The 24,412-nt window shown below is 41.9% G+C and overlaps 1 protein-coding gene across 1 annotated transcript in view; it reads right to left on the bottom strand.

Annotated features, from left to right (window-relative positions):
• SH3GL2 (SH3 domain containing GRB2 like 2, endophilin A1) overlaps nucleotides 1-19,895 on the bottom strand; it is a 101,892-nt gene extending 81,997 nt beyond the window's left edge. The window contains exon 1 of the mRNA XM_037373590.1: nucleotides 19,701-19,895. Coding sequence (XP_037229487.1) covers nucleotides 19,701-19,745 — 45 coding nt within the window. The 5' untranslated portion in view covers nucleotides 19,746-19,895. The remainder of the gene's footprint in view (nucleotides 1-19,700) is intronic.
• Nucleotides 19,896-24,412: the final 4,517 nt, after the last annotated feature.

Genomic DNA, 24,412 nt, shown 5'->3' on the forward strand with positions numbered 1-24,412 from the left:
TAGCTGGTCGGGGGAGGTGACTGTCCCACTCTACACACACTCCACCTCAAGTACTGTGTGCAGTTGTGGGCGCCTCAATCTAAGAAGGACATCAAGGCATTAAGAGGGCAGAGGAGAGCAACCAAGATGGTAAGAGGCCTCAAGGGCAAGACCTAGTAGGAGCAGTTGAGGCCACTTGTTGGGAAGGGTATTAACTCAACACCAACCAACAACAGAAAAAAAAAAAAAAGTCATATACTGTAGAGGAATGAAGCTGGGTAATTAGCATTGATAACATACAGCTGTGGGCTGGCTTCAGGGGCGGTGGGTTGGCCGATGTAGATAAGGTGCAGCTGTGGCTGGTTCTGGGAAGACGCTGGGCAGCCAACGAAGAGGGAGCAGCCAAGGAAGAAAGAGAGGGAAGAAGCAGAGAGGAGAGGGAGAGTGCACCCTGGGTGAGGAGGGACTAGGAGAAGGCAGCAGAGGGACTGGCATGAAGAGTGTGCTGGTATGAGATGGTAAAACACCTTGCTGCAGCTGGCTAGTTTTGAGAGTGCTGCGACAATATACTATATTTACTCTACAGGGGAAATTATTGATTTGACATTTCTGAGCTTTCACTAATTTGAAGTATTTCATTTTTATTTAGTATTTTCCCAAAAGCTCCAGAACTTAAAGGAAATGTTTACATGAAGATGTTTACCTCATGGCCTTGTAAAGTAAGCATTCAGCCCCTGCAATCACTGGAAGGTTTGGAAACAGGAACACCCAAAACTTCAAATCAAGAACAATACAAAACCAGTTCAGGAACTCATGCTTTTAATCCAGCCTCTCAGTATCATAACGGCCCACTTCATGCTTTTTAAATGTTCACAGCTGACCATGCTATACATCAAAATAGTACCGCTTGTCTCATTAAACTACCATAATTCGCAACTTGGATATGCAAGATAAAATATTAATCACCACTTCAGAAGTCACTTTCATCCTTTAATTTGTAACAGGATAATGCTCTGCTTAACTCTATTCCAAAAAGCATGCTAATGTATTTTCTGCTAGTATCCACATTTTGCCTTTTCACCTACGTTTGCAGCAGGCACATATATAACAGAAGCACCATTTTTAGATATTTTGCACTGGTCATATGGTAGCAGTAGGTGTCATTTTCTGTGACTTTCCGCTTCATTCTAAAGTCTGCTCAAAGAGGTACTGTAAATTACCAGAGGTAGGATGTATACACCTAAATACCTCCCATGCTGACACATGAGAAAAACGGACACATACACAAAAGCCTGTATCTCCTCTGCATGAGCATAATGCGCACATCCTCGTAGCTTGGAGTGCTTGACACATAATCATATACAGATCTGTGAATAGGGGATGCATTGCAGTAATTTCACTCCTAGTTCCACAAGGACAAGTAAAGCAGAGGAACATGAAATGAAAAAGGCTTGCATGTCTACGGGGAGACTCTTAATTGGATTCCAGAATTTTAAATCCATGCCCAAATACAGAGAAGCAAAGAGTAACTCACAGGCCTTTCCGCAGAGCATGCAGAGGTGCAATTAGCAGGGAAGATGAAGGTTATGTGGGCAGGAGAACTGCTATAAAAACAAACACATTCATAGCGTAAAAAAGCAAGTACAAGTAATGTTATTTCTGTGGCTCCCAAGACCTTCACAGTTCTTGAGAGAGGACCAGGACCAGAACAGAGGAAGAGTAATTGCCATATACAGTATCACCCAAAAGGAGCAAACTGCCAAAGCATCTGAAAATAGGCAAAGCTGGGTTAGTCTCAGTGGCACACCAACTCTTCATGATGTCACCCAAGCAACTGAGCTGTAAAACTGTGCATACCAAGTTACTGTTGTATAAAGGGAAGGTGTCTGGGAAGATGTATAACAGAAGTGCCTTTCACACACTGTTTTTGTCCTCACAGCAAGGAGTCAGGTAGAGGACTGGGTATGCAAGTAGGATGCCAATAGGAGATGCCTATCCTTAAAATTATTTGCAGCATGAGCTATAGCAGTCTGAGGGCAAAGCAATCTCTGTGTTATCACCTAGACACACGTCCTCCTAGACCTCTGCAGTGTGCAGCTCCCTTGAACACACCACTGAAAAAATACAACACAGCTTATTCAGGTTGAGGTCCACTGCTTAGACAATTCTTTGCAAGGAATTAGTTCACATGAAAAAACCACGATCGCTCGCAGTGCTGTCCACCAATGCTTATAAGTCGTATGAGCAGAAAATTATAACAGCGCAAGAAAACACAAGTAAACAAAAGGAAGAGAGCTCTCATGAAGGCTATTTGTGTAAGCACAGATAAGCACCCTTTCTGCAGCACGATAGTAAAGTACACCATGGAGCTGACACTTGACTTAGAAAGATGAAAAAAAAAAATCTATCCACTTTACATTAATGCACTCTGTAACAAAAATATCTTTCTAGAAACCTCAAAGATCTATGAAGCCTTCAAAATTTTGACATCCACATGCTTCTACCAAGCAAGACTGTAGAGATCACAATGACTCTATACAACCAGAGAGACATATAATGACATACATAGTAAAACAGTGTATTTGATGCAGTTACTCGTACATACTGTATCATTTTATTACAGGGATACAAATGTCCCATCACAAAAATAAAAGGAATTAGAGCAGTTAATGGTTTCCTCACCCCACTCACCAATATGTTCAGGCTTCAACGCATGCTAAGCTCCATGAGTCAGTATCATAAATAGGAAATACAGGCTAAACCAAACACAAGATATCTAACTGATCCATGAAAAGAATTACCTACCTATATATTTTATTGGCATGACCATACCATTCTATCCTCACGTCTCAATAAAAGCACAAAAGCTATTATTTATATTACATATTAGTATATATCTTAAAACTTACTGAAATCTGTCTCTGAGGAGCGCAGCTATGAAAGACAACAGATGAAGAACAGCATGGCTCCAACACTATTCAGGGAATGGGCAATAGGAGCATCTCTTTAATCCTTTCAGGGCTGTGTAGCAAACTGTTATTGTTTTTTTTTTTTTAAAAAAAAAATCCTTTAACAACTTCTGTAGTGTTGAATGCTGAAGTGTGTTTAAAAAGAAGCAAAAATAACACTGTTTTTTTTCTCCTGAATTTCAGCTTTTTTTTTTTCTTTCCCTCAAAATTACTTGGAAAGTACCATTTAAGGGTAGTCAAGCATCGGAACAGGCTGCCCAGGGACATGATGGAATCACCATCCCTGGAAGTGTTCAAAAAAACGTGTAGATGTGGTGCTCAGAGGCATGGTTTAGTGGTGGACTTGGCAGTCCTGAGTTAATGGTTGGACATGATGATCTCAAAGGTCTTTTCCAATCTAAATGATTCTATGATTCAGACCTTGCATGCCTTAGACGACATTCTGACATTAAAAAAAAAAATTCTCTTCTTCAAATTCAAAGAAAAGGCTCCCAAAAATTGCATGGTCAAAACACACAGTACTATTTCAAACTGCTCTCTCACCAGTGATCTTCCAAATCTTTTGAAATCCACAACTCCATTTCAAAGATCAGGAAAAACAGTTGTGGGTAGGAACAACGATTAAAATTGCACAGACTGGCACTGCTTCACCTATGTACTAGCAATAGGACTTCCACACTTGAACTGCTATGGGCAGCATAAACAGAGAACAAATATCCTACAGTCTTCACACAACTTCATTTCCACGAGTGGTTACAGTCCTCCCAATAATGCAGGACAAGATGGGCACAAAAGGTTCGATTCCAAGGATAATTTCTTCCTTTCCATTGTAGCGATTACTGTAAACCACAGCATGACTGCCCAGGAGACACACGTAGAGTGCTCCAAGGCGTCTCCTACTCTTCTACTAAGAAAACACTTTTTCATGCTAGCTGTAGCTTTTTCATGGATAAAACAGAAGATACCCTACGGTGCTTTTTATCTCTGTTTCTAAAACCGGAAGTCACATTTATGCATCTCAGGGCCAACTCTGCTCCACCTATATGTCTAGCAACTTAAGAAAGTTCACACAAAAAAAGCAGATTCAGGGAGCACCCCTGTGGAAAAGCCTTTAACTTCCATGTCTGGAGTAAACTACGGTTAAATAGGAGGTACACCAATCTGTTTAAAGAGAGAATGGTTCTCACTATATATATCAACAAAACTACAAACTCCTTGGTGAAATTATTAATGAGAAGCAGTGTTTATTACAATTTCTCAAGCTTTTGTGAGAATTTTGGGGAAGTGTAGCGAGCCCAAATTTTAAAAAGATGATGCATTATGATCAACTTATTGTCAGTGCAGAACATTTACCTGTCCAAATAAACTTTCCCCATCCAAATCTTCAACTCTATAAAGAAGTTAAATATAAGGACTTAAAAATCATGTAAATGTACAGTACGTGCCCATCTTCCTCCTACCACACACAACAAGCTAGCTGCAGTGCAAGTAAAGGATGGGAAGGCAGTTAAAATTCATGCCATGTGGCTCTGATGAAGTGCATTGCTTGACTGGAAGTATCAGGAAAGATTAAGCCTTCAGAATCCAAGCAGCATCAGAGTCCAGGGACTTCCTTATTTAACAAAGATGTTCCAGTTCCTACAACAAGCTTTGCCTCTTGGGTGTAGATTAAATCCATCAGGTTTTCCAGCCCCACTGCATACCTGATCAATGGCAAAATCTCAGCTGGTATCTCTCAGTGAAACTGTGGGTCTATCTCTGGCTGCAAACCACAGTTTTAAAACAACATATTTCAAATCAGTGACAACAGACAGGTATGGCAGAACCATTACTCACCAGCACTGTGTATTTGGGCAATTTGGCACATCAGGAATTACACAGCATGCCCCTGCAGCAAGACTAGCAAAGGCAAGACCATACTCCACTCTACTAACTGGGCTCTGGTCGTTTGACAGCAATGGTTCCCATCAGCAATAAACAAAGAGATACGTAACAGCAATAAAACCCAAATAACTAAACATCTGCCTCAAGGACCACATTTACAATAACTATCCTTCTTGGCATATCAAGAGACCAAGAATTCACAGAGTTTCCTCACTAGCTTGCAGCTGGTTTTTCAGTATCACAGCTTTGGCATATTATTGGGGAGACAAAAGTGACACGGAACAGGGAGAGAGGAATCTCTTCAAAGCTTGCAGTGCCAGTGGGGATCCCTTAGTTAGTAGGCATATCTATTGCCCAGCTTTTATCTGGCTGCACAGAAAGGTAGTGGTTAAGGATCCTTTACTTTTCAGGCCAAGTAAGGCAGATATCAGAGTTCACAACAGAGCAACAGAAGTGGTTCCTCAACAGCCTCCTGGGTTTCCACGATCCAAACTTTGGCGATGTGAACAATCAGTGCTGTAGCACGGCATCCAGTACCTCAGATCAGCTCCTTGATGGCAGGACAGTACCCAGAGTACCAGAGATCACAGCGAGACACACTGCTTTTAGCAGTCAATGGCTTCTTAATATTTCATGGCTCTGTAACAGCCCCCATGTAGGTCTGTGTCTCAGAAGATACAACCTAGTTCTTTACAAAGCGCTCAAGGTAAAGCAACTTGCTCTGCCACATCTGTTCACTATTACACCATTACTTAAAATACAGCCATCTCTGTCCATAAATCTGAATTACTTCTTTTCCCTGTGGATGATGTTACTTTTCTCCTTCTATCTACCTACACCCTTGCTTGCAAAGGAAGTTAGCAGTAGCCAAGCAATTTACTAAATTTAAAACTCAAGGTAATGCATCAGCTGAACAGAGAGCTGTTCACAGCTGTGTGAAAACAAGACTTTAAATATTCACACAACATAGGAAAGTCCTCCTGGACTTGGATTATTTCCTGCAGTTCTCACAAGCACCTGGCTTGTAAAAGTATTTTAAGTAGTGCAAATAAATTGAAAAGACAAATGTGCAGCAACTAGCAAGTACCTTTTCCAGATTGCAGGTGCATTATCATTTCAGTGCAGATCAGTAACATGTACAGTATGTCCCCATCTTCCTCCTACCACACACAACAAGCTAGCTGCAGTGCAAGTAAAGGATGGGAAGGCAGTTAAAATTCATGCCTTTATTATTAATTTTATTATTAATATTATTTTTAAATAAATCTCATGGTCATCCCCACTTACTCTACTAAGATTCAGACTGCAGAGCAGTCTTACAGCGTGTGACCTGGATTTCTTTCGAATGAAACTGAAGCAGAAATTTCTCTCCAGGAGCTCACCTGATGTGCTTCAACCAGTAACAGGCATTCAGTTCACAGGACCAGACTAGAAATAGTCCAAAATCAAACTATAAATAAATCATACACCTCCACTGGGGGACACTGCATCCTCTGTGCCAATTGTTTTGTTCTACAGACCCATGCATTTTGCACTGTTGCTTTCCAATACCAACATAGCTTCAGAAGTTCAGATCAGCTGCTACATCACTTAATCTGAAAGAAAGCAAAATGGACAGCCACAACCATGCACCCATCAAAGATCTGGCACACATTTTAAACTGGAACAGCTCCCAAAGGAGCTCAGTTTTAAGAAGACAAAACAGCTCAGAGGAATTATTGCCAGGTCTTTGATATGGCTGTCATCTGTCTGCTGCAATGCATTGTTTTCCCCTCATAACTAACTTTTAAGTCTTATAATCATATGGCTATAACAAAACATTAGCTTTTACGGTCAGAAGAACTAACAATTTAAACCCTGATGTCAAGACAATTCAGGAAAAAAAAAAAAAAAGAAAAATGAGACAGCATTGTTAATTTTTAAAACATCTTGATCTTGTAATGTTTTCTTCATGTTTGGGATCATATGCTGCAAAAATACTTGATTTCAAAAAAAAGTAAAAAGAAAAAGAAAAAGAAAAGCTTTGTTAGAAATTACCTCTGAACACTTAAAATAAAATAAATAAGCAAAACACCCCAAATCAGCAGAATTTAGTCCACAGAATGTTTTCTTGCTGCTAAGTAAAGGCAAACAGCACATACATTAGTGAATGTCTCCTATCAACAACCAGGTCACATTCATTGTTCATTTGCAACAACTATCAGTGGCAGATGAAATTTTAGGAACATTTTTGATGACTGTCTTGGTAATGCATTGCTTGCTTGCAACACCTTTGCTACTAAAAGAACACTGTCTGCTTTTGTGAACTGATTTAGCTGCCTTTTAAGTACACTTAAGAATTAAGAGCCATATTACATTGTTTTATAATTTAGAGCAGTTGCAAATGACAGCACCCTTGTTGTTTAAGAATAGATCAGGTGTCAGAACAATACCCTAGGTTTTCCACCTGCAAACCAACCACATTATGTCAGTACAGCCAAGGAGTCACAATTAGTTACAATGAATTAACTGCTTAAATCCCAGCTCCTTGGTGACATTGAGACGGTGCAGAGGAAATCAGGCTCACGAACTCTGCCAGAAATTCCTCAGATGTCAAAGGATGGCACAGAAAAAGAGGCAAAGGTTGCTTTTTCATCCCTCTTGGTCACTTTGCAGCAGAGATGTGGGAAGAAAAATGGTTGCAGAAGAGTGCACTGTAGAGTTTTCCCTGCTGGCACAGGCTGGGGAGGGTTGTGGCAGGAAACAAATCTGCTGTTTTACTAAGCTTTCATTTCTTTTTTTCTCCACCCACCCCACCACCCCCACCCCACCTGATCAAAATCCCATCCCTGAGCTTTTCTGTCAGGAAGGTAGGTTTATCTATGATAGAACAGGACTGAGTTCCCGTATCCTTCCCTTAAGTCTTAGCTTAGCATAAGAAAGCCAGAAACGGCTATCACCTCCTTCTTCAATGTACAGAAGGTAACCTCCAAGGCAAGCCCATGCAAGTAAAAATGGGGCAACAATACTTCAAAGCACTCTGAGCCTCTCGCTAAGGAATACTACAGAGCAAGCTGTCATTAGCTCATCCATGCTTACTCATGCCAGCAAGTTTCAACATTGCGCATCTCAGATCTATAACCACAAACCCAGTCACTCTCAAGGGCAACAGTGGAGACTTTAAGCCAGAAAACTGACACCCCAATCAAATGCTGACTTCTGAAAGTGACACAGCCAGTGTACTGTCCTACTTGCATGATGTTGCATTAGAGAATAGAAAACACAATAAAACCGTCATAATCTTCCTCACATGCTCTTCTATTAAGTCCTCAGTGTAGTGCTAATAAAATTCCTAAAACACAGCATGCAAAGTCAACACCTGGTCCTACTCTTGCCTTTTGCTGGCTTTCTCCTACCTGCTCAATTCAAGTGATCACAAATGCCCTAAGATTCAAACAAACTTCACCTCTGGTTCAGCTGTCCACAAGGCTGTAGTGGTCTGGTCTTCATTCTTTAACAAAAAGCTCATTTGACATGCATGGCTTCTCCCTCAGCTGCTTAATTTACCTTCCCAACTAATTACACTGCAAGAAAATGAATGTAGAGTCTAAAGGAAATACAGTTCTCAGTAATAATATTTTACAAAGGTTTTAAACAATTATCAGAAGGAAATCGGGGGAAAAAAAGTCTACAGCAGTGAATCTGTTTAAGTTCTTATAGATCAAGAAATTTCCCTGGACACAAGGGTAGTTAATCTGCAAACACAAATGAGAAAAATATGGAACTAGAATACTCTGGTTTATTGCAGCTTCATTAAATTTTCAAACCTCTCTTGCTCCAATGTGCTGTGCAAGAAGAGAGAGAAAAAGTCCTTCACAGAATACAAGTGAACAAGCACGCACAGCACCATGTCTGCATGCGTCTAGAGAACCTTCCAAACCTGCTCAGGAAAACTGCCTACTTTTTGTAAAAGTTGTTAAAAATCCCATATAGCTGATTTTAATGTACAATTTGGGAAGTCATCTTGTTCTCAAGATGAGAGGAGTAAATCAGCAATTACCCTACCAGAGACAAAATCACAACAACTGAAATTAGAGTAACACCTGCCCTCGGACATCACTGAATTTTCTCCTATAGTTTGGCAGGTATTTTCAAATTTAAGTCCATCCATGTTCCAATTTGTTTTTATCTCAGGAACTTACTTTATTTTTAAAATGGATTCTGCAGTGGTACCAGTAGGCTCCAGTCAAAAAAGTCAACCCGAGCGTGCTCGGCTGCTTTCTTGGCCAGTATATCTGTGATGAGCATCAAGAAACACAACAGCCAAAACCCCAGCTAAGCTCCTGGAGCTGAGGTTTTCTAGACTTTAAGTGCCACAAGTACATGTATGTCCAGAGATTAACAGTGATATGAGGAAGGACAGATAATTTAGTCACTTACGCTAAGCACTGAGCAACACAGAACAGAAGGATAGCTGATTTTCTAAAAATACACTGAAACCTACCTTAAGAGTTTGCACCAATGCTTTCTCACATTAAAGTAAGTCTTCCCTCCTACATCAGGGTTACGGAGAAGCAAGACAAATGGGGACAACCTTGCCTTTCATCATGAAAAGCCATATATGTGTATAGCTAATAAATCCATTAGCGCATTTTGCCTTTGCAACCCAGCCAGGTGCTTTCAGTCACTGACAGCACCTCAGGCCCCCACGCATACGTCACAGCGCTGCAAAGCCCCAGGAACATGCTGACACAGAGCTCAGCTTCTGCCCAGGACAGTTCCGAACTTCACTGAACTGTCTGAATGAGTCGACGCTTTGAAGCAGGCGCTTCGCTGATCAAAACCCAGCAGAACCTTTAGCAGTCAGCACTGGGGAAACTTTACACGTGCAAAACACAAAGACTCTGCCAGCCTACTCAGGACAGCAAACACTCCCTAGGGGAAGGAACAAGCACCTGAGTCACGGAGAGCTTACTTTCCAGTGACTGTCCAGCACTTTTTGTTAAGATTATTCCCAAATCAGAGCCATGGATTGGAGGAGTATTTCCTTTTCCTTATTCTTCCTCCCCATGAGACAGGAAATCTGCAACAGATGGGATCATCATCATCTTAGAAACAATGTAGGCTTTCCCCTTCCTTAGTCACATTTGATTCTATGCATAGCAACGGACACCATTACATCCACACTTACCCCTTTAACCCACTGGTGTTATTTAAGCTGGATATGATCAGGAACTGAGGATCCTGGACACAATAGGCTAATGAAGCAGCAAATAGAAAGTGCTGGCTTCATTCACTAATACCTGCCACTTCTGCCTCTAGCCAGAGTCACTCATACATACCAGTGCACAGAATTTGCCTCTGCTACATTTTCGGGGATTCCTCTTGAGGACCTTTCCATTCTTTAATCCTCTTTCATCTTCCTTTGGAATATCTCACTCCCCTCCCATCTTTACAGTTAAATAAAAACCAGAATTCTCTCCAGAGAATACCAAAACCCTGACAAAACATTACAGGTTTTTTGGCCACCACAATGTAGCCATTCTGAAATGTGCCAATCCAGACCTTGGAGGAGGGACGTGACATCCGTGAACACTACACATCCCAAATAAGCCTGACTTAAATTATTTTGAATTACAACACTGCAAAACAAAGAAAAAAAGTCATGTATCTTCTGCTATCAGGTATTTGTGGCTCTTACTTTAGTTAGAGAATTCCATTCCTATCATGCAAAGCTTAATTTTTGCTGCCATGTGCCCTTTTGTAGCAGTTTACATAGGTGATGTAATCTTTTTTTTTTTTAATGCAGAAAAAAACATTTTCCTCTACCAGTTTTGTCCAGTTTGTTTCACCTATCTAAGCTTGCCTCTGCTTTCAGCAATTAAGTCTTCTTCTCCTCCAGAAACTCCCATTTTACCTGTCTACACTTAAGACAGGGCAGACGTATGGTACATTATGACTACTACCTGCAAGTCATATTCACTTCTGACAGCAGTGGAACTGCCTCATATACAGCAGGATGGTTTTCAGCACTTTTGTGGAAAAGGAAGGAGACTTCCCTGCCAGCCTCAGAGCAGTATGGTCATAGTTTAAAAAACAAATTTAAACTTAAGTAACAGAAGTACCATAAGATCTAGCCATCCTTCTTGAGACAAACTTCCACGTGTTAATGCTAGTGGAAGGCTCCTTGGATGACAGAGTCTAATCAGTAAACCATATATACACGTGTGTGTGTGTATATATATATATGTATATATATATATATATTCTGCATGTCAAGGCACATTGCCACATTCAAAGGTTTTGGTTGCTAAAAATACCTGCAAGTTGTTGAACTTTCCTTGTGCCTCAGCTCTGTTTTAAACATCCTTACTTCCTTTCATTACAGCAGAAAGTAAAATCAAATTCCATCTGTTCCTGACAATGCAAAAAATGGCATGAAGCAACTAACAGACAGCTCAGTTAGGACCTGCTCGTAAGTACTGAAACCTCCTTTCACTTTAAGCCAGACCCACATTTAACTAACTCTGATTTGACGCCAAAGATAGCATTCCTAGAGAAATACAAATTCAGCTGGTGAACTGGTTGAGAAAAATACACGAACTGGTCATCTTTAATGCCTTGGCCAGCTCTGTGCAAACACTCTTATTCCAATGGAAGGACGGGGCCTAGTTGGCTGTCCTCAGATCCCTTTCCAAACAAAATCAATTAAGCTGAAAAGCTGTTCATCTACTGGGAGAATGAAATCCATCCATTTTAGAGTTATACTTGTAAAATTGCAGCACGTCAAGTTCAGTCCTTAGACGATGATGCTATAACTTTCCAAGACAGACAAACTCTTAAGTGACTCATCTGAAAGAAAAGCATTATTTTTGACATTTATACCTTATGAATTATTAACTCGTTTGCTGCATCTAGATTGATTTTACATGAAAAGGATTTTTTGGCATATATCTTGAAGACTGAAAATTGTACAGACTGGAACAGAACTCAGCAAAAGTACCTAATTGGCTAGTTTTGCTTAAAAGAGCTGTTAAGTCTACTGAAAGACATGAAAGATAAAATCAAGAATAATTTCCAGAATTTTCTTTCTAAGGAAGAAAACCCAACAACTTTCATTCCTTTTTGAACCCCTTTTCACACTATTTTGTTGTGGTGGCACTCTTCCCCACAGAAGCAGATCAGAAATGATGTCTAATGCTCAAGGACACTTTAAAATGGAAAATAAATTGTATCCTCCCTGTTACTGCACAACACCATACCTATTTCTTAATACAAAGGTGAAAAACAAGCCCTATTTTAAAATGTTTAGATAAACTGTTTTAATATTTAAAGACCTTTTGCGGCAAGTAAGAACTGCAATTTAGGCAATCAAAAAATTAACAATTGGTAGATAAATACATAAATAACACAAATGACTAAAAAATCAAATTCACAAAAAAAAAAAAAGGCAGAGGAGGATATAAACATTTTAACAGTGTAAAGTGCTTTTCTGCCATCACAGCAGGGGGAAAAGCCAACACTTTTCTCTATTTTAGAACTTCTGCTTACAAAGGATTCGGTACAGTATCCCCATTTGACAAAGTGATAACAAACCCAAGGAACGTATGACCAAAACACAGCCCAATGGGAAATCACATCAATACGATACCTGCTGTTTTGCTGACCATGAACCCAGCGTGGCACCTATCTATTTTGAAACAGTGGCATATTTACTTCACCAGCCCTCCTCTGGTGACAGGCCCCTTAACCAAGCCAGTGGTTGACTTTCTCGTTCTTTCAGGAGCCCCTCTGGCATCACACCAAGCCACCATTACAGGCTGCCACTAGCAAGGTTACACTGCTGCTGCTTCTTGGTGTGACCCAAGTGATGTTGCAACGACTACTTCAGCTAACAATTTCAGTCTATGTAATAGGAAATAAACAGTATTTAGTTATATAGATACGCCCTCCATCATGGGCACAAGAGCACCATCAGTAATACATCTGTTACAGCTACATACACATGACTCACTCTGTCCAGGTCTGCCACGGTGGTTTCCATCCACAGACAAGCTGAAATTATGCTGAACTTCAAACAGCCGCTTCTCATTTTTTATTTTCTCCTATGCACGTCTACAGAGACTCCATAAAGGGAAAGCTTATGAAAAACATTTGCACAGTATATATGAATTTCCATCCTTTCTTTTTTCACTTCAGAAGAAAAAAAGGTTATTTTAATTCCCATCACTTCTGTGACAGATTGGATGGATTCCTGTGACATGTGCTGTAACCTCGGGTTTAAAAAAGCTACTATTTTGTCTCCAGGATTAAGTGCAGGATTAGACAAGCACTGAAGGCTAGGTAATTCTGCTGTGGCAAAGATCGTCACAATAATACCATGCTGTCGCTCAGTTTTCTTTTGTCTGCACACCTACAGATATTTAAGACAGAATTGGCACCACCATTGTCCATCAGGGACCACTAAGTGAGAAGAAAATGAAGACCACAGTCACAGAAATTGCCAGAAAGCAGCACAAAGATTTTTAGTTGCAGGAGAAAAGATTGTTGAAAAGATGCTTCAGCTGCCCTTGAGAGTACCACACACTTTCACTGGGCCATGGGCCTGCTTCATCAGGGCATTTTCCACCCAATGCTGTCGATTTGCAATTTCTCTGCAGATGCACTACAGAGTTGCAACAGTCCCTTGTGGCCTGCAAAGCAGATTTTCAACTCCCTCCCTCCTGTTGAGCTTTTAAAAGTCAAAGACTTCACTGTCACACTAATAGGTCATGACAGTATATGTTCAAGCCCCTCAACCCTCCATCCTCCATAACAAATGTCTAAGACCAACCCGGCACCTCCCTTCCATCTGCACTCCACAGCATGTAGAACTACAGAATGTTCTGCACAGTAACCACTGCAAAATCTGGGGTTTTTTTTTGGTTAAACCTGTTTGCACTGCTTCAGCACCTTCATAAAGCACACTATCAATCAGTATGTTAGTCATGGTCACCAGGGCACACTTAAGTGTTAAAGACACTGTTTTGCATGAATGCACAAGAGCAGCAGCTCTTCCTTGCTATGTAACATCTCCAGCAAAGATGAAAGTCAAGATAACAAATAAAAAATCTGATGCAGGCTGTGTTTTGAGCATCGCTTCCACAGATATTCTTTGCCTCCGCAGATCACTGAGAGAAAAATTGCAGATGGGCGTCAATCAGTGCTCCAGCTTTATATATACATACATATTATACATAAAACCGGAAACTGCATATATCAGTTGGAAAGATACTGTAGCAACAGGTGCTTGAGAAATCCTACCCCCTAAACAAGCTATTATATTTTTTGTACACAAAGCAACAGTTCTTTCAATTAGATTCAGAAACAGGGTTAGAAACTGGAACAGGCTTTTTAGGCCATCAACAACTCAGAAGGGTTACACAGCATCCAACCAAAGGGCAATTTAGATTACAGTCAATTTTTCACCCTTTCAATTATGTAGTATCAATAAAGGGCCACATGGGAATGATGCCAAATGTGAATACTGTATCTGGCAATCAAGCCAGAGTGCACAAACAGAAAGAGTCTCCCCTACCTGCCGCAGAAATAATTCCCTCCACAGCTAAGTAAATGCTTTCCTCTAAAAATAGTCTTTATTCCCAGATCAAAAATTTCCTTCATCTCAAAACGTACCACTCTGCACTGACAGAACCAACAGACTGTTGGTGGTACATGGCTCTTGAAGAGAAGTCTCTAATACCCAGTCTGGGCACTATCCTGAGAGCCACACCACCTTGCAAATGGCTCTCCTTCCTCTACCTGCTCACAAGCTTCCTCACCACAGGAGGATGGAGCTCTTTTGCACCCAACATAAGCAACACACAGTGCAGCAGACACACCAGGAAAAATACAGCATTGTCCAGCTTCACAGACCAGCTCACATACATACATGGGAACTAGCATAACCTGCTGGGCAAGGCTGAGGCAAAACATGGAAGGACACAGGCAGACCCAGTGTGAGCCCAGCTTCAGTCACAGTCAGATGGAAAAGCCACGGGACGTGCTTTTACTGGAAAAATCCATGTGACAAGCATGCACAGGTCCCACTCAACACCGTGGGACAGTCAGGAATATATGAATATGGGACTTGATGGGGATTTAGGGAAATACTGGTATCAACACATCACTGTCCACATTCTCTATCAATACGAAAGGAATGGTATATCAATTGGTTTGTTGCAGTTTGAGAGTTTAGCAAATGTGGAACGCATGCTGTGTATAAGGGATTGCTTCCCTCACCCCAGTGAAAAATATTTTACACATTTCTGACCAACGAATTTAACAAACATTCAGCTAGATGAACCACAACATAAAAATCATTTGACAAGGTGATGAATTTCTGTCACACTCATATTCCCACTGATTTCAGTGGAACTACTCTCATGTTTATAGTGGTCCACACAGAAGGTTTGCTGGATCCACACTAACCAGACACTCTTCCAGGGCATTTTCAAAAGAGATTATCAACAATTTCAAACTCTGCTTCAACCCTAATGTGCTCTTCTTTGTGAATGAACCTATATAGACAGATCTGAATCAATGCGGAATCCCCATGATGTGGGTAATACCACAGCAAGGCAGGAGTCTCATTTGCTTCTTACTAAACACTAGGGTCAGTCGCTCACTGTGCTCTTCACAGGCTGCCTTGTTACAGAGGAAGCATGGTATTTTCCACCCGAAAACCAGGGCATGTAACAAGTTACTGACAACTACGAGTGGAGTAGAAGTTGTGTCTTCAGCTGTTTCTGTCAGTAATAAACCTGTCTCTCTATAAAACTGTGCAAACTGGCGACTTCTGTCCTAGTGTTAAGACAAATCATGTTCTATCATAAAAGCAGAACACAGTGGTAGGAAATAAATCATATTACAGGCCTTTTTGTTCAAATCACCACATTCAGACTGATGTTTAAATGTCAGTGGTTCCCAGGGGAAAGTTGGATGTGGCCATTCCCAGGAGTTTTGTTCACTTCTTTCTGTATGAAATTATTTTCTGAAAGCTTAGTCTTGACTGTGCCTCACAAGAGCCATATTATACAATGAATGCAGTCATGTGGAAACAAAGCTCACGCTATTTTAAAACAACTCTGTTCAAATGCCCCAGACTGTCAAATCTGTATGACCCAAAATTACTCTGGTGGTTTTAAAACTGTATACAGACCTATAGGAAGTAACAGTCTTCTTGGTCACACTGACATAGCACTAATGGCAGAGGATTTTGCAAGCCTAAATAAAAAAGGGACCTTTTGGTGGCACACCACTTAGCTGCCCATTTCTAGAAAAAAAACCTTTGGAGCAGGATGTCTGACAGATTTGCAGCAGCACAGTTAACATTCAAATAGCGTTACTTCTTCCTAAGTGTTCTGTGGGTAACAGTTATACAAGAATGATTTATTAAAAAAAAAAAAAAAAGTCAATATCTATAATGAAAACCAAGAAAGAACTTGAAAAACAGAGGATATTAATTAACCCTTACAAACAGTTAACAAGACGTGGCCTTGGGAGAAGGAATAGACACCATAAATATGTCAAGCTAAGAAATAACGAGATAAACACCAGGAGAAATGGTTAATGAGACCAGACAGAAAATTTCTTGAACTATGTTAAATTACCCTAATTGGCATACTAAAAGATCCACCCTGGAGCAAAGACAGCCACCTACTAACAAAGCCCCCTCTCCACAGAACATGCGCAAGAGTATTATACCTATAAATGAAGATACTCCTAGAACAACCGAGAATTAAGTGTGATTAAACATAATTATCAACAAATGTTCAAAGAGTATAACATGTTTCACCATGTGTTAAGAGGTGCACTAGCTTTGTGGATTTACCACCTAGCACCCATCTTTGCACAGACAGGCAATAAACAAGCATTGCGACTCTGTGTGTGGATCGGTTCTTGCATGCCAGGTGAAGAACCCAGATTTGGGATAAAGTAGTTAATAATCTAACCTGTTCCATACCTGTCAATCTAACACCTTGCAATTCTGCATGAATGTCACTACTTCCAGGCTGACCCTCCTTTTACAAATTCAGGAATATTTTGTCTAAACTTTATGATGCCACACAGAGGTAAAACCATTGAAGTTTTTATGAAAGGCAAAAGGGTGAACACTCCACTCATTCTGGAAGGAGCAGCTTCCTCCTGTTTTTCAATGACTCCCTGCTGTTGCAGTCGGTGCACGGAATTTGACAGGCATTAAGTTCTTCAGCATGGCTTCTAGTAAAAAAAACAGAATGGCCCTATTTCATGCAAGCTAGTTTGACATTTTACAAGTCAGAAAACGATGAATGAAAGCAAAATGCTTACATTGTATAAAATAATCCAGACACAGAAGTCACATAATTTTAAGCTGTGCTATGGAAAGTGGGCTTCTGGATGAGAGAAAAACTTCTTAAGAACATTAAAATTGGGCCACAAATCTTTACACTTCTAACTGGAACTGTATTTTGTATTAACAATATTGTACACTCATGATCATAAACTCTCTGTGTATAAGGGGTACTGACATTACAACAAGAAAAATAGCATTAAAGATATAAAGAAACTAAACCAAAGACTTCAAGACTTCACAATGCCGAACTGGGTTAAAGAACATAGCAACCTGAGAAATAACTTGAAATTGTTTCTGGTATGATTTAGGGCTCTATTATGACAGCACATCATACACATGTGCTTACATGAATAAGAACCAAAGGGATAATCGAGAATTTTTAAAACTTCCAAACTTTGGTCCTATCTGGGAAGCTTCATTCATACCAGCAATGTCAATCCATGTTTCACCTGGGGATTAACCCCTAGCCAAAAGGATTACTCCCTAGAGTAAGGTCAGCACAACTAAGTCCTGGATTTCTCACTCATACTGAAAACAAGCCAATAAACAGATCAGTCTCGCAACCTACTTGTGAGTCATTCCCGTCTTCATGGCCTGCATACACACAGTCTGTGAAAGTCAAGGCTGGGCCCAAAAATTCCTGGGTCATCTGATGTCAGGCTGCTAAATCTGGCATTAAAAACATAGTTTCTTGGTTTCAGCCAGCTAAAACCTTTCCTTCTAAATGACATTATTGCTGACAATCAGTGTGGGAGTGTCGTCTGAAGGACAGAACAGCATGCACAGACCTCTCACACCATGGGCCCTCCAAAAAAGATGTTTACCTCTGCTGCTGTGGAGGCATGGTCATTAGTTTACAATCATAGCGAACTGAGACTTCTGTTATTAAAAAGTGAACTTCAGCTTGCCTGCTTGCTAAATGTGGATAACACAGACATGTAGTTCTTAACTACCAGAACTCAGTACCGCAATGATGATTCCTGGGCTTCTGATAGCACTGTAGGTAGTGGGGGGAGAAATAACAAAGCAGCAGCAGCAGCAGATGGGCACTGCAGGATGGGCTCAGATACCCTTAACTGCTCCTTCCTACATCTGTCATGAGTACAGCCGGTTTCTTGTGAAGCTTACTTTAACAACGATGCAGCTCAATGTGGTATGAAAGGTGAGACACAATGTCATTTGATGCCTGCATGAGCACCTGCAGGACCTGACATATCCCACTGCATTTAGAATCATAATGGGTATTGCTGCGAATGCAAGGCACTGAGAATCAGAATTTGGATGAGAGCTTGTATTAAGAATTTTTCTTTCAGTAACGTTTCCCCACAGTGCAACAAGAGATGAGATGGATGACAAAGGGAAAAACACAGGTGCTGAAAGCGTAACAGCTGCTGCATCTTGCATGCCTGCACCTACAGACCGCTTACAGTGACCAAGACTGGTACCTGAAGACGCCTGCAAACACAATTAGTAGGAAATAACCAGGATTTTTGTACTTAGTTGTAAGCAAACTAAAAAAAAACCAACAAAAACAAACAAAAAAAAATCAACCACAAAAAAGTCACATAACGCTGGTCTTGTTCTCAAAACTCTGAATTCCAAAAAAATTCCCCTGACTTCTATGAAACCATTTTAGATTTATCGCCAAAGCATGCTGAGTCAGAACCTAATTCAGAAACAGTACCCTTACAGAATACAACACAGAGATTTTGTATTATGAAACAACTCTAAGATTGGTGAAGCATCCACTCTGACCTTCCTGCAATATCACACTGTGCCTAAAGCAACAGGACCAAACCTCAACATTCAGATTTCAGCTGTACTCTGGAGCCGGAAAACAGAACAAAAAGGTAATGTTTATTGCTGATTTACAGTCAGGCTCGCCAGTGGGAACACGGCGTGCAGCCCTCGGTAACGAAGGTCCGAGGCCCGCGGCCACCCTGGCTGCCCACAGCCCCGCCGTGCCCCACCGGCCCGCCGGGCCAGCTCAGTGCCCGCTCCCGCGCCCCGGGAGCCCCTGCCCGCCTGTCGCAGCGCTGCCGGAGCCGGGGGGCGACGGGGGGGGGCGGCGATGCGGCCGGCCGGCAGCCCCTGGCCTACCCACGCGTGTACTGCACAGCCCACTCGCTGAGGGAAACCTGCGCACTCACACAAAGCCCCGGACACCCGTGCAGACCCACCCACACTCGTGCACATTCACGCACCGTGCACGTTCGTGCAAACCTGTGAACCACGCACACGCGCGCACCACGGACACCCGTACACATTCACGCACTCGTGCGCGCGCACATCACCCACACCCGTGCACAACATCCGTCCAAGCGCACTCACCTTGCACACGCGTGCACGCCCACGCACACTCGTGCGCCTCGCACACCCGCGCACATTCGTGCGCCTCGCACACCCGTGCATGCCCACGCACACGGGCGCAGGGCGCACAGCCGGGCATAACCCCGCACCGCGCACCCACGCGTGCGCCCCACGCCCGCCCGCCGCCGCGGGGCGGGGAGTACCTGGGTCGCTTTGTGGAACTGCTTCTTGAGCCCGGCCACCGACATGGCGAGGGCGGCGCCGCAGCCGAGGGCAGCCGAGCCGAGGGGAGCCGAGGGGCGATGCGGGGTGCCCGCCTGCCCGCTCGCGCCGCACGCACCGCGCGCCCGGTGGAGGCTGTCAGACGGTGGCGACGGTGCGGGGGTGCCGTGACGTCAGGGGGGTGACGCGCCGCCTTCCACCGGGCGCGCGGGGCCGCCCCTCGCCACCGCCCCCCAGGTGCCGGCCGCCCCCGCAGCCACCCGCCGCCGGCGCCAAGCGGGGCCGCCGCAGCGCGGCCGCCGGCCCCAGGGACCCTGCCCGCCACCCCGCCCGCCCGCGGCGGCCCAGCGGTCGGGACCGACGGCCGGGCCCCCCCGCCCTGGAGTGGCCCCAGCACCGGGGTACGCGCTCGCCCCGTGCGGCCCACGGGTGCCGGACCCCGCGGCGGCCTGGCCCTGCGCGGGCCGCGGCCTCGTCTCAACAGCATCGCCGGCCAGGAGCGGGGCGCCTGGCCCCGCACGGCACCACCGGTGTAAAGGAGCCCGCAGGGAAGGAATCGGTGGAACGGTAACGAGGAAAAGAGCTGTAGCAAACGCAGGATCGCTGTGGCCCAGATAGCTGAGGAAACGTTTGTAGCCATACCAGCTCCTTCAGGCCCGCTTTGCCTTACACCACAGATGCTAGTCATAGCCTGCCTAATTGGGATCCCTCAACAAGTGCTTTTCTCCCATCACAATGTCAGAGATGTGTAGAAAAGCAAATCTAAAGCCTGCCTGTCCTAACCTGCTGGGGTGGCTGTTGGCTTGAAGGTAAACGTCTAGAACCCAGGTGAAAGTCGTGTACTTAAGCTGTTCAGTGTTAAAAACACTAGCAAAACAGTAATTAACAACTCAGGCTCTGCCAGCAAAAGGCTAAACAACATGAGCAATGTGATCCAAACATAATGATCCCTCTCTGCAGGCTGGACCAGTCACAGCATATGTGTGCTGCAAATTAGTACGACGGAGATGCACACTCGCACAAAGCTCTTATCAGCGGGTTGAAAGCAGCCATCCTATATTGGCTTTGTAATTCCGTCACAACAAATGCTCAACACAAGCTAGTCAGACAGGGTGACAACATTTTCAGAAGTACCTAAAGCTGTTTCTAAACTCTACGTGGACTTGCTTGCCATTGTGCCCCCACCACACAGGCTTGATGCTCCTGTCTCGGGTCTATGAGGTGTTGGGGAAGCAACTATACCACGCAGCAGGGCATCCAGAGGCAGAGCAATGCCTCCAGATCACCGAGTCTTACTGACTTAATGCAGTTCTTGGAAGTGACTTGCAATGAGGGAAAGGATCTTGAACACGAGTCGCATCGGCGCTTTTGGGTATATTACCAAAGTGAAGAACGACAAACTAAGTGGGAGATTACCGCAGCCTTGTCCTGGGCATGGTAGCAGGCACCACTTCCTGGCCTAGTCCCAAGTCCACATAGAGATGCTTCCATCCACTTTCGTGTTAATATTATTTTAAAGTATGAAAAGTGAGACCATATGGAGATTCCAGGAAAGGAGTGGGTGTTTCTTGTGCGAGCCATTGTGCTTTTGACAGAAAACCCCCATTGTACCTAGTATTTGGGAAAGGGCTCCATTGTCTGCAAAACACAGTGAGAGGTAGAAAGCAGTCCTATGAAAATTATATATGTCATAATTTTAATTATTTATAGAAAATTTAGAATATATTTCTATGTTACCAGATAAGTGGAATTGAATAAATTTTGAATAAGAATTGAATAAGTTACATTTCAGGATCTGGCATTTGCTGGCTATTTCAAAAGAGTATATTCCTGTCTGCTGCAAATTTTACGTACAAACTGGGTGAACAGAAGTATAAATAAGAGACGATGTGGGCATAGAAAGGTCCACCAAATTCAGTTTCTGTGTGATAGCCTGGTGATACAAGGCCTTGTTTTCAAGGGTATTATGCCCCTGGAGCTTCCACTGACTGTTGATTGAGATTACTAGTATGCTGCCTGGCTATAAATCAGACCAAAAAGGAGTTGAATGCCCTGACTCACCGTATATTACTGGCTATGCATATTTGTATTCTCCGAGCTGAATCTAACACTTTTACTCATGCTCACACTTCTTTTTCTTTTTTTTTTTTCCTAGAACATCTACATTCCTGGGAGCGGAAAATATTTTCTTTATTACAACAAAATTTATGTGTGTCAGTGTCAATGGACTTAAAACTACTTTGAGTAAATTTAATGGTGACCCTTGTCAGCCAAAGAGAACTTAATTTAGTGTCTGCCCTTCAGTATATCATGCCATTTTGACTTCATCTCCTGGAGCAATCTACATGAATAATGCTTTTAAATCTGCTCCAGTGAGATAACTTCTGTTTTTAATACACTGTAGTGAACAATAGCAAATTATGTTTGCCTATAATGTATCACATCTCATTTTGAAATATTTGTATGTATTTATGAGATCTACATGTACGTATATGTGTCTATATATATTCCAAATGCAAATCCCATTTTAACATAAATAAATGTAATATGCTAAGCACTTCTTTTTATTCTATATGGCAAAATAAAATTCTAACAATAAAAAAATAAAGGAAACATCATTGTTGCATATGCAAGCAATAACCAAATGCAGTAAGTGCTTTTATCAGTGCAACCCTAATCCTGTCTTTTGTGCACACCGTTATGACTTTAGGTTGCTAATCACATCTGTTCTTATGTTACATATAGTTGATTTTGCAAATTTAGAACTGCATGCTACTTCTAGCAATATTTGTTTGCATTATCTGATGATTTTAATAGCAAAAATCTTTGCTAACTTAAACCTGTCATGCAAGTACAATGGGGAGTAATACATAGGAAATAACCCATCTGCACAGAAAGAATTGCATTTTTTATCACCAAAGGGCTCTAGTGTGACCTTGTAAATACTGATAGTAGGTAGGTAAGTGTGGCAGATAGATGCTTTTATTAACCTACACGATGATATCATTCCAAAGAATCTAGAATAAGATTCTTCTCTATTCTTCCAGTTGCCTGGTCATGAAATCTGTTTTTCAGAGAAGGTGTAGAAGAAAACAGGAAAAAAGAGAAAACAAAACACCAAAACTATCTTGTACCTGATCTTCAAAAGAACAACTAATCTGAGATAGTTCATATGTTAAGCTACTCATTGAAGCTGCCTGATTTTCAGAACCTCTGACAAACATTGTCAGGGTTATTGGGACAGAACATTTCTGAAAACTGTACCTTGGCTTTCTCTAGCAGAACACATGAAATTGCACCATCTTTTTTTAAAATATAAGTAATCTAAACTGTGTTACTCAGCAAAACACCGTGTAAAAATCTTTTATGGATATCTAGATGGTAAATAAATTCCTTATAAATGTCATTGTAGCAATTTGCAGTGCACTGCCACATTAAGCCTAATGGTACAACAACCTTTCCACTGTTTTTTGGCCACATTTGAATGTTGGCAGTCATCAGTATTTTCTTTAACACATGGTCTAAACCTTGTTTCCATTCGATTTGCACCCTGATTTCAGTCTTGTGTTTCTGTTACTTCATTTGAGCACAGGCAAACTAAATGTGCTCAGTTTTTTCTCAAAATCCTCATGTAATTCATTTACAGTGATGTTTCATTCCTGTTATCTGGCCATTCTTAGATTAGTTCTCGAGTTCTCCTATTTTCCTTCAAGGAACTTAAACCCGTTTTACAGAGGGTAAAGGGGCAACATAATTAGGTCATTTGTAGGGATTTGGGAATTGGTCTTCTTCCCAGTGTTGAGAGGTGAAGATGCATAGCAAAGCTCCAGACGGCTTCAGTCTCTACAGATAGAGTTTCTGCTAGGGTGTTTGCAACAGAGGTAGAGTTAGCAGTCTGGGAACCTTCCAGCAGTGACATGAGACAGAATAACTCCCATGCTGTTGTAACTCCTTTCCTAAGTAACATAATTTAAAGATGCAGCTCTACTGCACAAAGCTGAGCTCTAAAGCCACTAAGAATTGAAGCTGCACCAATATTCTCTAACTCATACTGGAGAACTTCATTCAAAAGGAAGAATGGCACCATTGTCTCTTGAGTTTGCTTTGTAAATCTCACATCCAAATTCTACGCAAGTTAAATATCTCTTTTAGAAACTATACATTGCTTCTATGAAAGGTGGTACAGCTATTCTTATTCTGAAAATCATTTTGTGAAATAAGTGGGAAAATTCACTTCAGTATATCCCAATGAATTTGATTCATACGGGGTTTTTGATACAAGCTGCTTTTTAGAAGTTTTTTTTTCTTAAAACTCAGTTAGCTAATACTGCAACAGCACAGAGGGTTGTAAGGCAAAACAAAATCCTTTGCTAAGTTGCCTACCAAAATAAAACAAAATGAAAAAAAAAATATAAAAATTTTAGGAAAAAGTACTTGAGCCAGAGGATGGAAAAAACTAATTCCAGGGGAAGGTGGTGTGGCTGCATATTCTAGGTCCTTGCAGAATGTGCAGTGGAAGCAAATCATTCTGCTCAGCACTTAGGTTATAAAAGCACATTGGAAAATCAAAGGTCAATATAATTAAACAAAAAAAGAAACCATCAGGCATTACAAATACAAATTTATCAAAGTAAGTAACATAGAAATACCAAAATGTACTTAAAGTGTTCATTCAGCTTTCACTGGGGAAGAA

This window comes from Falco rusticolus, chromosome Z (assembly GCF_015220075.1).
Source record: "Falco rusticolus isolate bFalRus1 chromosome Z, bFalRus1.pri, whole genome shotgun sequence".
Lineage (NCBI taxonomy): Eukaryota > Metazoa > Chordata > Aves > Falconiformes > Falconidae > Falco > Falco rusticolus.